The following is a 17,263-nucleotide window of genomic DNA, read 5'->3' on the forward strand; positions in this document are numbered from 1 at the left end:
TTATCGGAAACTGGTTGATATTAGCAGTAGGATTCACTGTAAAATTTGAAAGCCTTTGCTTGGAACCAATCAGAAGGAATTCTGTCTTTGTCATATTTAAAGTTAGTTTGTTGGCTGCAAGCCACACACGAATTCTCTCCAAATCAAGATTAATACAACTATTTATTTCATCAACGTCACTACCAGCAAAAGTAATACTAGTGTCATCATCATTATTATGGTACTTGATCAAATTTGCAAAAGACACCACTGTCCAGGTAGAGTTACCATGGAAACACCGAGTACCGAGTGCAATGACATACCAATGACCGAGGAAAAGGAATGATCCCGCTACCCCCTCGGTTTCTTCAATAACTTTAATAGCTTTATTAACACATAATTGGATTACAAGCTAACAAAGTGCAGCTACTTTAAGTATATATATTGAACAAAATATAAGCAAACGTTTTGAAACTTGGAGGGTATATTAAATAGTCAGTCCCGAAATGTTTCTTTTGAGGTAGCAACATGAGACAATGAAGTCATATCACGTGGTAATATCTGTCATGATATCCAAACAGCTGCCATCTTGGATCCCCTATCCGTGATTTCTTGAATTTGCAATATTACTCGAAAAGCTTGTAAATCACTCGACTAACGGCTCGTGATTTACAAGCTATTCTCTTGTTCTCCCAACATCCCGCTTGGTTTATTGCGCCGATAAACCCATAGAAAGCTTAGTTTATTGCTTAAATAATGATTGTTGTAAAATTTTATGCCGTGTCACTCGGCATACAAACTCCTCAAAATCTTTCGAATACCATTGTCATATGTTTTACGTAAAACATGACGTACGTTTCAAATATCACGAGTTAGCTTAAAAAGTCTTTTAATTTTTCACAAATGGATGTGTTAGTGACAGTAAATAGACTATATTATTATATTAAACTACAAGTTATATCAAGACAAATCTACTTCCAAGTATTAAAACCGTCTTGTAAAATCTCAGTATTTAAACTAATAATATTATGATCAGAAAATTTTTTGCTCACAGGTAAATAGCTAAAGCCTCTCCAGTCTTCCCTGCGGGAAGATTCCCTAAAAAAAAAAAAAAGAAAAAATAAATCGGTACCTCTTAAAAGACAGTTCGGAGAAGTAACATTTTTTCCGGGAATTTTCCAGTTGGACGAACCTCGGGAAAATATCAAAACCGGAACCTCTTAGAAGACAGTTCGGAGAAATAACACTTTTTCCGGGAATTTTCCAGTTGAGCGAGCCAAAATAGCGTTTTGCCGAACCGCAATTTCAACGTTTTTACAAAAGCGCCCATAAGTGGGAGAATGTCAGCGTTTAGCCATGACCTAGTACAAACTAGGGTGAGTTTGATCAATAAGAGATTTATTACGCGACTTACTCAAAAATCAGTACAAAGAGATTTTACCCGATTCAATACTTGGATAATATCGGATCCACAATAACGCAATGTGATTGGCTAATTTTCTTTAAAATTAACGGGTAGCTGTCTTAGGCTCATAACAAAGCGATGTAATTATAAGTTATTGAACGTGACGTCAAAGTGAAATAGATAGTGCGCGGGATTACGCAAGATGCAGACAGTGCGCATGTGACTGTTCTTAGTACTACGATGACAAAGCTCATTCTCAGGACTTTAGCTCTCTGCGTCGCAATTCTTTGGCTTTATCAAGGTAAGTAAAGCAATATTTCCTTGATACTAGTTGTTTTGAGCCATAGTTATATTGAAAACTCTGCACTGAAGACGGGCACAACAGAGGAAACGAAACTAAATTTAAAAGTCGTATCCTTTCTACTTGTAGTTTCCGGTTCTTGAAATCATACCTTATTTTGAGTAAAACATGGACTTAATGATGTCTCCAGATCGTGTTAAGGTGTATCGGGTCTTTCTCTTTCCTCTCGGGATCTGAGTGATGATTCTTGCTAGCAAAAATAACATGTCATGGCCATGCGCATAGTAGGTTCTGATCATCTGTTCGATTAGCTGACACCGATTGCATGATATGACTAGAAAAAAGTGAGCTGGTTTTATTCGTCTCCTGTTGTTATTATTTTTTTTTCTGGAAAATTGCTGTTTCACCAAATTGCCTTCAAAGAGCTTTACTTTACCAAGTCGTAGTCAGTTCGCTCTGCGTCGCTAAATTTTCCCTATTTCGTAAAAGGGAAATGGAAGCTGAACTAACTGAACGCTGATGGGGAAAAAGTTGAGCATAGTAAATAGCGGGGAAAAGTTATGAATTTCAGCAAACTTCAAATGAGCAAACATTAGATACCAAGATTTATTTTGGAAGGTCCACGACCTTTCGAGTTTTTGTTCTGAGTTTATGCATGAATTAAGTGACTGATGCGTTTCTTTTGTTTGTTTTGATGCGTTTCTTTTTCCCGGGCAGAATAAAACACCTATTGTATTTTTTGTAAGGTCAAGGCGAGCAAGAACAGGAAAAAGAACTTGGTTGGGTTTCATAACCCCTCCTATCTATTAACTTTGAATTAGCTCCGCGTAACACTTTTACTTACGGGAGGGCACGGAAATCCATCAGCAAAATCTGGATATCGAAGGCCTGAGACAACTGAAATTCAGAAAAGAACTCGGCTCACGCAGAACTGGGAGGATTTCAATGTATCTTCTTCCCCTTTTTCACCTCCTTGTTCTCGGCGCAAGTCCTCGTAGATCCTAGTGTACATTCGAGAGTTAATAGAATTGCAGTTGCTATGGCGCTAAATTAATAGTAACAGCTGTTTGATCCTTGCATCAGCTAAAGAAATAGTGAAAGTCACAAACAAACCAAATGACTGTTACTGCTCAAAGAGCTCACGCGTTCCTATATTGCCTCTACGAAGAACCTTCTGGAGAGTTTAAAGATAGGTAAACTCTGCCTTTGTCTCGTTGATATTAGGAGCCTTTTTTCTTGTTGTTATCATCATGATAACAGTCAGTACTTTCACTAAAGTGTATGGAACGCCAGAACTGTCTTATGATACTTTTTTTTATTATATTGGGTGGTTATGTCATTATATTGAGTAGTTATGTTATTATATTCGGTGATTAACTCATTATACTCGGTGCTTATTCCATTATACTCGGTGCTTATGTCTTTATATGCGGTGCTGTCTTCATTATATTCGGTGCTTATTCCATTATATTCGGTGCTTCCCTCGTTATATTCGGTGCTTTCTTCGTTATATTCGGTGCTTTTTTCCTTATATTCGGTGCTGTCTTTATTATATTCGGTGCTTATTCCATTATATTCAGTGCTTCCCTCGTTATATTCGGTGCTTTCTTCGTTATATTCGGTGCTTTTTTCCTTATATTCGGTGCTGTCTTTATTATATTCGGTGCTTATTCCATTATATTCGGTGCTTACTTCATTATATTCGGTGCCTACTTCATTATATTCGGTGCTTACTTCATTATATTCGGTGCTTACTTCATTATATTCGGTGCTTTCTTCATTATATTCGGTGCTTACTTCATTATATTCGGTGCTTACTTCATTATATTCGGTGCTTACTTCATTATATTCGGTGCTTACCTCATTATATTCGGTGCTTACTTCATTATATTCGGTGCTTACTTCATTATATTCGGTGCTTACTTCATTATATTCGGTGCTTATTTCATTATATTCGGTGCTTTCTTCGATATGATCGTCACCAGTCTTCGCAAGGGGTCGTACAATTTGGAGGTAGTCTAGGGAAAGCCGGGAAAAACGGGTGTCACGAAAACTCAGACCCCGAAACAGACCCCGAAAACTCAGACCCCTCGAAATTAAAAACTCAATTGTTATCACCCGAATTGCTCTATGGCCACAATGGGGCGAGATGTTTATCTTCTCCGGTTTATGTTGTCGCGTCGATCGAACGGTGAAACACAAATATTTAACTTCTCAGGTTTATCGCTGTCGCGTCGGTCAAACAGTGAAGAACTAACAAGGTTTAGAACAGCAGCCGACACTGCTTTTCAAAACAGACCTTTTTTATGCAATCGTATGCAGCAAAAAAATGTGTTGTTCTCTGAAACATACTCGTTTGATCGCAATCTGCTTTTTGACTTTATGTGCGTTGCGTGACTGTCGGCACGTAAAAAGTCAACACGTAAAAAGCACGTGAAGGTCGAACCGATTGAACCGCCATGTCTGGTCTCGAAATGTGAGTGAATGAAAATTGAAATGAAGAATACAAAAGCAAAAACCGACACAACGTAGAATGATTTTTTGAAGGTGTACTATATTTCGGCTGGCCAAACCAGCCTTCTTCAGGTACAATGGAAGATTTTACATTGGTGCGTGTTTTTATGTAGCCGATATTTACGTAATACCGGACTACGCAAAAGTAATTGATCGTGTAAATTGAAGATAAGCATACGGTAAAATAAAATAACATGATAAAAGAACATAATAAAAGAAAACAAATGGAAACAATTAATATGTTTCTTCGCGGATGTTCAGACCATTAGGATCAATTGTCCTGCCTTTTTGAATTAAAAAAAGCTTCCCTGGCCGTACGGATAGAGTCTCGGTTAGAAACGATTTTTTCGATGGGGATTAATTGCATGTCGTTAGCAGTGTGGTTAGGAGAGGACAGGAAATGTTCGGCGGCTGTAGTAGGTTTAGATTTGTTGTTAGGGTTATCTATGGTACGGCGGTGTTCATTAAATCGGTCTTTTAATTGTCGTTTCGTCTCTCCTATGTATTGTAAATTACGGCGGTTACATTGAATCATGTAGATGAGGTTTTTAGTGTCACAGGTCAGGTTGGATTTTATGGCGCGCGTTTCCCCGGTAGAAGTATGTAGTAAGTCCGTGAGAAATGTAGGGACAAGTAGCACAGTTTTTGCCACAACGGAAAGAACCAGAAGTTGTGTCGGTTTTTGCTTTTGTATTCTTCATTTCAATTTTCATTCACTCACATTTCGAGACCAGACATGGCGGTTCAATCGGTTCGACCTTCACGTGCTTTTTACGTGTTGACTTTTTACGTGCCGACAGTCACGCAACGCACATAAAGTCAAAAAGCAGATTGCGATCAAACGAGTATGTTTCAGAGAACAACACATTTTTTTGCTGCATACGATTGCATAAAAAAGGTCTGTTTTGAAAAGCAGTGTCGGCTGCTGTTCTAAACCTTGTTAGTTCTTCACTGTTTGACCGACGCGACAGCGATAAACCTGAGAAGTTAAATATTTGTGTTTCACCGTTCGATCGACGCGACAACATAAACCGGAGAAGATAAACATCTCGCCCCATTGTGGCCATAGAGCAATTCGGGTGATAACAATTGAGTTTTTAATTTCGAGGGGTCTGAGTTTTCGGGGTCTGTTTCGGGGTCTGAGTTTTCGTGACACCCGTTTTTCCCGGCTTTCCCTAGACTACCTCCAAATTGTACGACCCCTTGCGAAGACTGGTGACGATCATATCGAAGAAAGCACCGAATATAATGAAATAAGCACCGAATATAATGAAGTAAGCACCGAATATAATGAAGTAAGCACCGAATATAATGAAGTAAGCACCGAATATAATGAGGTAAGCACCGAATATAATGAAGTAAGCACCGAATATAATGAAGTAAGCACCGAATATAATGAAGTAAGCACCGAATATAATGAGGTAAGCACCGAATATAATGAAGTAAGCACCGAATATAATGAAGTAAGCACCGAATATAATGAAGTAAGCACCGAATATAATGAAGTAGGCACCGAATATAATGAAGTAAGCACCGAATATAATGGAATAAGCACCGAATATAATAAAGACAGCACCGAATATAAGGAAAAAAGCACCGAATATAACGAAGAAAGCACCGAATATAACGAGGGAAGCACCGAATATAATGGAATAAGCACCGAATATAATGAAGACAGCACCGCATATAAAGACATAAGCACCGAGTATAATGGAATAAGCACCGAGTATAATGAGTTAATCACCGAATATAATAACATAACTACTCAATATAATGACATAACCACCCAATATAATAAAAAAAAGTATCATAAGACAGTTCTGGCGTTCCATAAAAGTGCTTGGGATAGCAGAAGATTCAATTGCTAACAGCTTATGATATTGCTTCTCTTGATTATGACGTCCTGTTATATTGGTTATCGCTTTTTCTGAGCATATTTTTGTCGGAAGCGCCAGAAATTACACTTAAAATCTGTTGTTAAGAACCTGTAGTTTTTGAAGTCTGGAAAAATGGGTTCTTGTATTTTGGCAATTTAGGCTAAGTAGGTCTTAATTTTATGAAGGAGATATAGTTGTTGATTACCAGAAAAATAAATAAACTTGGGGTTGGTCCTTGAATATACAATATTTATTTACAGCTATATTATTTATTTTACAGTAATATAAATTTGCTACCACAAAGTCACACTCCGTAGTGAAAATAGTTATCATAATTTAACTGTAACCCACACATAAGAACCTACTTGATATTGCTTGCTTCACTGGGGTTCAATTTTGGGTGGAAAATGACAAATTTCTGCCAGCAGGTATTTAAACCACTAGGTTCTAACACGCGGGTTTTTACTGTATTTTCCTGAATTTTTTGAATGGAGCACGTCGATCGTAAGCGAGAAGATGTGCAGAAAAGAACGTTATAGTAGTTGAAACGAAGAGGACATTGGAAGTGCCAACTCAGCTGCAGCGGGAAAAAAAAAAAAAATCGGCAAGTATCAAAACGCCGAGGAAAGGCAAACGCCGCAATTTCATATCGAGCCTTTTTCGCAGACGACTTTTTTTGCCACAGTCCTCTTCATACTCAGGTAGCACAGAAGGCCGTAATGACTTCGTAGGCGTGATGATTAAAAAAACAAGGTTATCGAGCGTAGTCCATGTAGAATGCTGCTCGTCTAGCATGGGATAGAAATGCCCTAAAAGGAATCTTATAGTTGCTGAAAGAAGAGGGATATAGAGAGTGTTGAAAGCCGAAACAACAGGAAATAAATGGCAAATACAATATCTTGTAGTAGTTAATTAAAACGAGAGGGACAGTCAGAGTGTCGGACACCCCAGCAGAGGGAAAAATGTGCCAATACCACAATACCGCAAACTTCAAACGCCGCAATATCTTAGCTAGTTTCGATAGCTAGCTGGCAGTTTTGTTGTGGAAAGGACATAAAAGTATTTAAACGTGCGAACGAATCGCGAAAACAATGTCACAATGTTTCAACAAATTTTAATGGAATGATGTGTCTCAAATCGTTTGCGATACGACCAGAAACTCGAAAAGAGTCGCAAAAACGCAAAGGAAAAGAAGTCTTTATACTGTGTGTCTTCAACGAAAACCATACAAAAACCACCTCCAGCAAGCGTGGAGAATATAACAATATAAGCAAGTCAAGATTAAACTGATCGATTGAAATGCCGTAGAAAAACTAAATACCGCAAACTTTAATGTCTCCCTCTCAGTGCGTCATCCTATTGATCTTAAATTTTGCTTAGTAAGTGAAAATTACACTTGCCTTACTTATGCCCATGACACGCAAATACTTTACGTTTGACCTGGGCCTTTATTTGTGGGTATTTTCAAGGACACTTGAGAGGTCCCTTAATTATGCTCAGCATTGTTTTTGAAGTCAACTTCGGCTTTTAAACCAGCCTGCTTCGATCAGCGGATACCCAAATTAAACGAGGTTGTTTAGTTTCATATACTGACTGTAAGGAAAATGTGTCAAATGCAATGCAATGGTTTGGGGTTTTTCGTGAGGCTTCTGTTTCTATTTCTGTTTCTTCAACCAAAATGATTTCTTTATCGGACGAGTGTTGACAAGAGAGTATATCATGATCTCTTGGTGTTGATCAGTGTTTTCACATAGAACCTTTGGAAATTCTGTCCACAATTAAAAAAACCAGCATGATCTTTGATTATTCTTTGAAAAACAAACCAACCAGAAACAAAGACCTTGCTTGTGTGAAGATATCGTGTTTAGTTTCTCGTTTCTCGTGTATTGATCTTCAGAAGACTATCATTGGCGAAAATATATCATAAACCTTTAATTCAATCTTTATTTGCTGACACCACAGAAAAAACAAACAAACAAAAAAAATAACCGACATTCCATCAGTTTGCAAGCCTAGCACTGACGCAATGAATAGTTCAAGTTCAAGTTTCTAAGCCAGGTACGCGTTACAATGGGGAACCGTTGATCCGTTGATCAGTGTTTTCACATATCGAACCGTTGGAAATTCTGTCCGCAATTAAAAAGATTGATTATCCTTTGAAAAACAAACCAACAAACAACCACCTTGCTTGTGAAGATACCGTGTTTAGTTTATCGTGTATTGATCTTTAGAAGACTGTCGCTGGCGAAAATATATCATAAACCTTCATCTAAATCTTTATTTGCTGACACCACAAAAAAAAAAAAAAAAAAAAAAAAAATCAGTTATCAGTTATTACAAGCCTAGCACTGACGCAATTAGTAGTTCAAGTTCAAGTTTCTAAGCCACGTTACAATGCGGAACCATTAATCCGTTTTCACACCAAAAATTCTCTCGAGGCAGACATGCACGTGCAAATATATCGATGTCTTGATGAAGCAAAAAAGAAAATAGCGAAAACGAAAAACCTTTCGAACTCCATTGTTTCTAAATTCGTAATCTGCTATTTACCATAGAAACGCTGGATGTCGCTTATCTTCTTGTATGTCCGCGGGCACGTATAGTTGAGGTTGAAGTAATTATTCAAATAAACTATTTTTCGGTCTCAGACCGTTTGAGCGAAGTTCGAGTAAATTATTCCATCTGATTACGTTGGAGGATGTCAAACCGGAAGAAAAAAAGCATTCAAAAGAAGCAGACTGCTAACAGCGCTCATATATCATGGCTAAGCTTTCATCTTTAGGTGTTTACCTCCTAATTTGCTGGTTTTACGAAGGTAAGCAAAACAAAATTCTCTTGATATTAGTCGCAAACTGGAGCAGAATTCAAAACTATTTCAAAACAAACGGACAGTAGAATTGAGGCTCACTAAAAACCGCCTTGTCAACTTTAAAACAAATCAGTTTTACAAGTAGACGCGTAATTGTGAGTAATTTTTGTAACTTTTCCGGCTTATTGTGTTCTGCTACAATTTAATTTCAAATGAGTGCAGCACAAAGTGAAATCGATACTCTTCAATCTTCAATCGTTATTTATACACGGTAAAAAAAATTCATCAGTCCAATAAAATGTCTAAGATCCTAAACCTAACATTCTAATCCTAATATTATATTAACGTACGACAGTATTTTTCTTATAAACCTGATTACCACGAATGCCGTGTGTTTAAAAATTACGATAGAGAAAGCGTTTAAATTGATACCAAACTGTGTAATGTTACAGAGTGAGCGGTTCCAAAAGGTAGCGCCGCTGTAACTGAAATCTTAAGCTTCCTTCTTGGAAAACTTAAGGTATAATTTCACTTCAAGGTATAAGATTCTTTAAACTTCGACAAATGTTTATCAATTGACTAGTAAGCTAAAAATTGGACTCTGTTTCGGTATCTTATAGTTGGTAAAACACAACTTATTAGTAAGAATCCCAGCAAGTTCGAGACTATGCTGCTAGAAGCTTAGAAATGGAATCGTGACAATTGCGGAGGGGCTACTTTATACGGACAGGCCTCCATATTGTAACTCTAGCACCAAAACAACATGGCTATGCGACGTAGAGGTAATTCATTATTCAGCAATAAACATCAAAGAGCTTTAGAAGTGGGATCAACTCGGTATAACCTTAATATGTTTGTATTTCCTAAGAGCATGAAAAAAGTATCGTGACACACTTCGATTAATCCGCTAGCTTTGATGAACAAGGTTTGTCCGAATTAGTCCGCAGCTCTTTCCACGAGCAAACCAATATGGCCTTTGGCATTCCTTAGACTGAGAACAACTAATTTGCCTAGCTACGTTTTGGACGTAAACAAAATAATTAAATTGCAGATGTTTTTCTCAAGTTATTTTATCCCAAATAGAATGCGAATTGACCTTCAGGAGGCTGTCAGCAGTGAATTGAATGATGCTTATTTGCTGACAACAAGGAAAAATTAGAAAACATGGCAATCCCTACGCTGGAGTTAACCGCTACCATTAAGGAGGCACTTGACCAAAAATGCATGGAATACTCATCACGTACAAGTTAGTTTGTTTAATATGCAGCTTGATATAGAATTTTAATCTACATGTATCAAGAGCTGACTAAAATTCGAGTTCGCAAGCTCGTCCATAGCTCGATAAAAAGACGACCTGATTCGGCATTTGTATTAAGCGTCAGAAAGTAGCGCTGTGAGAAACCCAATTCTTTTGCGTGCTCTGACCCATGCACTTCATCTGGGATTATGCAACTTGATAACTCACCCGTAAATCAATAATTATAATTTGCCAATATTGGCCAATTAATAAGTTGTAAGTTTAAAACTTGTTTAGTCAAGACCCCTGTAAAAGGGATGACCTAGCCGATGTGGCATGATGTGGCGTGAAACTTATCATACTACCTATCCGTTGCTACATGACAAATGAAAGTACTCTTTTGTATATGGTCGGACACCGAATCTGCTTTTGTAGTATTCAAATCGGTTTCTTCACTGGTGCAAATTATTGACCTCTTCAGTGACGTAAAAGGAAATCACTCGGATGTGTTAACAGTTCTTACTGAGCAGCAGATAATGTTAAGGAATTCATATGACAGGATGGCAGTAAAATCCAAGAAAAGGCTTTTAATTATTTGCCTTGCAATCTGTTAATTGGCTTTAAAAAGGCAAGAAAGACAAGATTTCCGTTTTTATACTAAATGCTGGAAGGGATAGTATTTTTATTTTTGAAGAAAAAAGGAACTATATAAAGAGGAGAAGACAACTTTTAATTTCATATGTGAGTTAGGAACGATGCCCAAATAGCCAAAGAAAACACTCGGCATAACCAGTTTGTCTACTGATGTTAACTGTCGACGACTTAACATAAAATTTACTTAGTTCGTGTTCAGTTCCGAAAGATTGTCATTTTTTGGTTAATTACAGGAAAAATCAGTCTAGTGCAACGTAATTTTACAAAAGCGAGAGATGCATGCCCCAGGTACCCTGAGCAACGTACACAATTTGACCTTATCTGGTTTGACTAGCTGCCAATGATTGCGTGCAGTGAGCGTGTACTACACCAAGTATAGCCGTCCCTAAAATTATATAGGAAACAACTCGCCAAAACTACACCCCAACGCCATGAGAAAACATTACCAATATCCTGGATGCAAGTCATGTTTGTGCTCGCCCTTTAGCAAGCAGCTGTGACGTGTGCAATTATTCAAGAATGTTTCCGTTTTTGAGTAGGAAAATTAACGCATGTTTCCGTTTTGAAAGCATTATTCAATTTGTGACGCCAAAGGAAATCAAGCATAAATTATAGGGTGCATTATCAATTAACTGGCGAGGTGCATACAAAATGCAAAAGTTGCTGTTACTATGCGCTGCGATGGCAAATCGTAAGCGTTTTTGGGGTGTTTGCGTTGTGCTTTGTTGGTTTTATCAAGGTAAGTGGAGAATATATATCTTGATACTATTAGTAAACTGTTGTAAAATTGAAAATTTTCAAGTCATCTCAAAGAAATTAAGAAACAACAAACTTTTAGTATCTGCATGCAGGTGCACGCTTTTGTGGAACCCGTATGGAATATCGTGAAAATATGGACATAAAAACTATTAAGATTCATATCGAGATATATGTCCATACATTTCTCTGTAACTCAACTGATCTTGGCCTGCCAAATCCACCAGTGTTGTTAACATGCGCATTCATGTCTTAGGTTCTTGCTGAACTGTGCATGTAATTAACGAAGAAAGCAGTCAACGGCAACCCCACGGATTGTTCAAACAAAAACGTTCGGCTTTGTCGAGGTTTTCTTTAAATTATAAGTTAAAGGTTTGTGGTTCTTCCATCATACAACTTCGATTAGCTGAGTATACAAGTTGGAGTCATTTCAGTTTCGTCGCACTGCACTCGTTGTTTAGCCTATATATCCAACAGCGTCTTAATCACACGATGCTAACCAACGGCCTTTCATCGATGACAGTAAGAGCTATTTATTTGCAAAAATAGTCAAAAACGCGCTTTATTTCTTGGACAACGGCTTTTTGCCGGCAAAATGAGTCCACAGCTCGAATCAGGTAGACTCATAGTTATCTGTAGGAAAAGAAATAGGCTGGGCAAAGGGTCAATGAATTCAGAGTGCAGCTAATGTTAATCTTGAGCAAAAATGGTACAGCTTTATGAATGACGTATAAAATATAATTTTGTTTTGAAAATTTGTAAATACAATACTAAACCCTATAAAATTCTCCCTTTCTCTAAACGTCAAAACTAACCAAAAGCAACGAAAACAGCATCAGCCGTATTTTCGATGCTAACAACATTTCTGCTAAAAGTTATGTGCGTCATATCAGTCTTTTTATGCCAGCAGGCTAGCTCCGAAATTACGTTAACTCCATCCAGACACCAAATACATTCGAAAACGGAAATTTCATACTCGTGAAAGTTTGGGAGAATTCGAAAAAGCTGTGGAAACACTTGCCTGTCCACAGCATTTGTCGTTCTCCCAATCCAAACTTTTCCTAAATAGGAAAAAAAGAGTGTTGCAGGGTTCGAGAAGCAGGGGAGTCTAACAACCCTGTTTGTTCAACCCCATTCATTTTAACAATCTTTTCATTGACGTTATGGGATCAGGAATTTGTATTGCTGTTTAGAACATCACAGATGTTTGATATGTTCCAAATTCAGTTCGAGCCAACTGGTGAAGATCGTATCAAGGTTGGAGTTGCATTTTTATGACCACAATACCGAACTAAAACTCCATATGCGAATGCAGATTTCCTGAACAGCCATATGGTTGTTTATATTGAAATTTATATTGAAATATATTGTAAAACATCCGATGTAATTTCTACCAGTTTTGACTCTTTTTGACTGGGACTCAGAGAGTGAGCCAACCGTGAACAATTTAGGTATGATGAAACTCGCATTATACTGCTCTGTCATGCATATTAATTACTGAACTCAAGCAGTGTTCGTTTTACACATTAAACATTATGTTTTCTTTATTTTTCAGGGGCAGTGGTCTCAGTGAATGCGGACCCAAATTATGGTACCTTAGACTTAAACTAGAAGAATATATATTTGGATTTTTGTTCAAATATTTGTGGTTTATATCTTAACTGCTGTGAACGCGTAGCTCTTCCCTCAGAATTAAGCTGCAAGCAGCCTTCCAATTCTTTAAACTAAGTCAGAACTGTCGATAATGGAAGCGTTTTTATCTATAGTACAAATTTACTTAAGGTAACGCCCGATTGGCAGATTACGTCGGAAACTGTTCGTCGAACGTTGTCACACAGTCTTTGACTAAACAGTTTGGAAGCCCAAAATATATATATTTTTTAACACTAAATAACCAGATGTGATTCATGGTAAAATTTGATCGATTTTGTTGGAACAATTTCGATTCGATTTTATTTGATTGATCACGCTGGGGGCTTCACGGATTTTTGGTTTGGCTTCGATCAGGTAGCTAGGAGCAATTCGCTTCTCGCCGAGCTCCTGCCGAATTGTTCTATGTCATTGATTTTATGGTTGATTGATTGGTTGCTTTCCACAAACCACGCAATAACTATCTTGACAAGTAATTAAACAAAAGGTGGTCTGTTCGGACACAGTTTTCTAGACAAAAGAAGTGCATTACAATACGTTTTTGCCAACTTTTTTTTTTCTACAAATCAACTTGTACTTATGATCAGTTAAAAATCAAACATAAGTAGCCCTGAAACAGTATTGATAAATTAATTTATAGGCTTGTTACAATTTAGTTTTATATTCACGCAAGCTGAATTTAAGAGAAGTTGGCATGAATAATTTCCTATTTTTCATATTTTGCGTTTGTTATGTTAAACAAATAGAATCAAATGCCATCTTAGGAGAACGAAGAACGGACGAACAGGCGAGAATGGATGTGAAAAACAACAACAACAACAACAACACCAAGAAAAAAACAAAACCAAACAAACATAAAAACGGACGGTTTAAACTATACCATCAACAATCAACTGACAATTGTTAATAATCGTATGGTGCGTTCCGTGGCTGAGACTATACATACAACCGACTTTTAAACAACCGATGATCATGGGCTGTGCTGCCCGACATGATTATTAACCCTCTTTCTAGGCGACGCCCGTTTAGTCGACGGAGGTGCTCCCAGTCAAGGAAGGGTGGAGATCTACATCAATGGCTCTTGGTGGACCGTCTGCCACTCATGGTTCAGTTATCAACAAGGTCAAGTATTGTGTAATCAGCTTGGTCTTCCTAAACTTTCCCAAGTGTATTCTGGAGCTGCTTTTGGTGAGGGCAATGGGTCCATTTTAACCCAGGAATACTACTGTCAAGGAAACGAGACGTCACTCCTCAACTGCTCCAAGACTGGTTACAATTCTTACTGCGGTCTCTATCAAGATGTAGGGATTGCTTGCGGGCCGTTTGTAAAGGCGGGTATGTGAAGTTATGGAATAATATAACCTGTGTTCTCTCCTTAAAACGATTCATGTTTCCGAATCGAACCTTAAATACAGTGAATGAAATGCTAAAGGAACCATATGACAAGTTTGTTTCATTTCTAGTTGAAATTAGTGTTAAAGTTATGACTTAGTTAACCTAACCCTATCCCTAATTCACCCGTGCGCTGATAAAATTACCGTACAGACCTCAGGTTAGGGACTGCGAAAGGTAAATAGCTTTTAGCGACTTTTCCAAGGCAAGTCTGCCAAACCTCTTTCAGTGTGATATCACAACCTAGTGCTTGCATCACTCATTATACATCAGTAACTTCCTTTTATAGCTTCAACATTCATGTAACCTTCCTTCCCCTTTCAATGCGCTTATTTCGAGTTTGACTTCTTGAAGTTATGCTCATGATGACGCCCCCCTAGTATGTTATTTTTGTTCATAATGGAATTAGTTCCATCAATGCAAAAACGGAGGTTCAAATGACCAACTTAGACTAACTTTTTATTATTCAGTATGCGGTGGTCTTGTGAAGGAACCACTGGCAGAACTCTCCTTCCAAAGGGGTGACAGGATAACTGAGAGCGAGTGTCAGTGGAACATTGGAGACGTCTATGAACCAAATGGTGATCACGTGATTCTTGCTATTGATCCCGTTTATTATTGTAGGTAAGATACAGAGTCAGTGCTTCGGGGTTTTTTGTTTATTTAGCGTGTTGGTTATCTCGTGAGTAGGAGTTACTATGGTCTTAGTACATATATTGAGTCTTCGTCGCACTTCTCAGTTACCGGAAAAATGACTCAATATATTACTACGATGTGAAATTATCATTTTCACTTTTGAAAGCCCAACTAGGCCCCTTTCGCACTAGACGAAATTGTACTTATTTCGCAAAAATACCTATATCATCAATTCCATGTTACAAGTGAAAACGGTTATTCTTATTTATCCTTACAAACTGCGAAAGCATTCGAAGCAGGCCACTATTTTATGCCAAGGAGAGTCAAAACTGGCAGACCTGTCTTCTATTGAAGTAAGGAAAACATCGATTAAGTTACACTGTTTCACCGAGAGGATGCAGAAGGGGTCTAATTTCGTATGCGATGGACATTTTTCAGTTGGTAAATGGTCGAGTTTACTGGTTTGCAGGTGCTTTTTATGAAATTCAGAATTTGGTGTAGGCAAATTTGTTGACATTTGTGGTAGAGTCTAACTAATGTTGACAGCCTTGTGCGGATGGACACATGTTAACAGCTCCCTTAAAAGAGCTGAGCCAGAAAGCCAGATGTACAATTGCAACAAATCTACCAACTAAATGCCAATTTAAGACGATTGACATGAACTCAATACAAGCCCTACTCGCCCAGTCTTTGAACTTAAAATGCTATTAAATAGGCGAAATCCTTTAACGTAATCAGATGAAATTCGTTCAATATCCATTTCAGTTAATTGTACCCTTTTTTTCAGTTTTAGTATATACGTTAAGGATGGCTATGGTAAGAGGCTTTTGGACAGATACTGTGGCCCAGATGAAGGGGCGTTTCTCAGTATTTCAACCCTGAATGCTTCTGTCGAAGTTAGAGCGATGGACAAGTATAATACCTTTACTGCCCGATATGCCATCCTTAACGGCAGTATTGACAAAGGTAAGGAATAGCAAATTACTCCTGTAGATGCTATTATATATGTCTCCAGGAACTGTTCATGAATGGACCTTTTTAGCGATACGCGGCCATTTTGAATTCTATTGCTTCAAATAACTATTATAGGATGCTTAGGTGGCAAATAAGGCATACTAATTTACCCCCTGGGCGTCCCATTATAGCTATTTGAAAGAATAGAATTCAAAATGGCCGCCGTATCGCCGAAAAGATCCATTGTTTGACTTTGCTATTCTCGGATGATCATCAACTCACAACTCCAAGACCATAACATTTATAATTTTCTCTTTAACTACCTATGCCCATTTGCCTTAGTAATAAATCTATGCATGTGCATAGTTTTACAAGCGGAATGTGATTTTATTTGGTCAAGCTGCTTGTGTTTAATTAGTAACGTGGTTGACAACTTTCATAAGTTAGTAAAAAGACATTTCTGTTAAAGCAATTGAATCAGTTTTTTCAAGGAGGTATTTGCAAATGTCGGACAGTTAAGATAATAGCGAGTCACATAGCGATGTGGATAGGGAGACAAACCGGGTAGATCAAGGTTATTGAAACTGCAATAAGCGTAAAAAACTCTCTTGGCCTTTAATAAACAACTCCACAAATCAAAACGGCGTGGTACAAAGAGTGTGCATACGAGCGGCGTAGATGCAAATAGCGTGGATACAAACAGCGTGGATACAAACAGCGTGGATACAAACAGCGCGGATACAAACAGCGTGGGTTGAAACTAAAACAGTAAAGGAGCAAAAGTTACAAGTTGCGACTGAGCTAAATTCGAATAAAGAAATAACAAAACTGCAAAACGAGGACTGTGAATTACACTTACATTGTTTCGGCCAGAGAAAACTGTTGTGAAACGGACTGCGAATGACGCGAAGAGACTAGCACGAAAGCTAAATAGAACTGCGCTAAGCGCGGACCAAAATGAACTGCCCCAAAACTGTACTGCAAAGCTATGATATGGAAAATACGCTAGAACATGCGGAAAATAAAACTATAGAAACTTAGAAAGGCGCTAATGAAGATGAAACAGCAAAGAAACGCTAACGAGGGCGCGAAAACTGAC

General features: G+C 37.9%; 1 protein-coding gene across 5 annotated transcripts in view; it reads left to right on the forward strand.

Moving 5' to 3' along the window:
- The first annotated feature begins 1,635 nt into the window (after positions 1-1,635).
- Positions 1,636-17,263, forward strand: part of LOC145484697 (uncharacterized) — a 63,161-nt gene continuing 47,533 nt past the window's right edge. For 2 of the 5 annotated variants that reach the window (XR_014049059.1, XM_081463305.1), the window contains exons 1-5: positions 10,138-11,515; positions 13,088-13,123; positions 14,197-14,517; positions 15,045-15,198; positions 15,998-16,176. Coding sequence is in view for 4 of the 5 variants with exons in the window: in XM_081463305.1 (XP_081319431.1) it covers positions 11,428-11,515; positions 13,088-13,123; positions 14,197-14,517; positions 15,045-15,198; positions 15,998-16,176 (778 nt within the window). In the remaining variant the exon portion in view is untranslated. The other 3 variants (XM_081463308.1, XM_081463307.1, XM_081463306.1) reach the window with 3 other exon arrangements.

Source organism: Orbicella franksi, chromosome 4 (genome assembly GCF_964199315.1).
Source record: "Orbicella franksi chromosome 4, jaOrbFran1.1, whole genome shotgun sequence".
Taxonomy (NCBI): domain Eukaryota; kingdom Metazoa; phylum Cnidaria; class Anthozoa; order Scleractinia; family Merulinidae; genus Orbicella; species Orbicella franksi.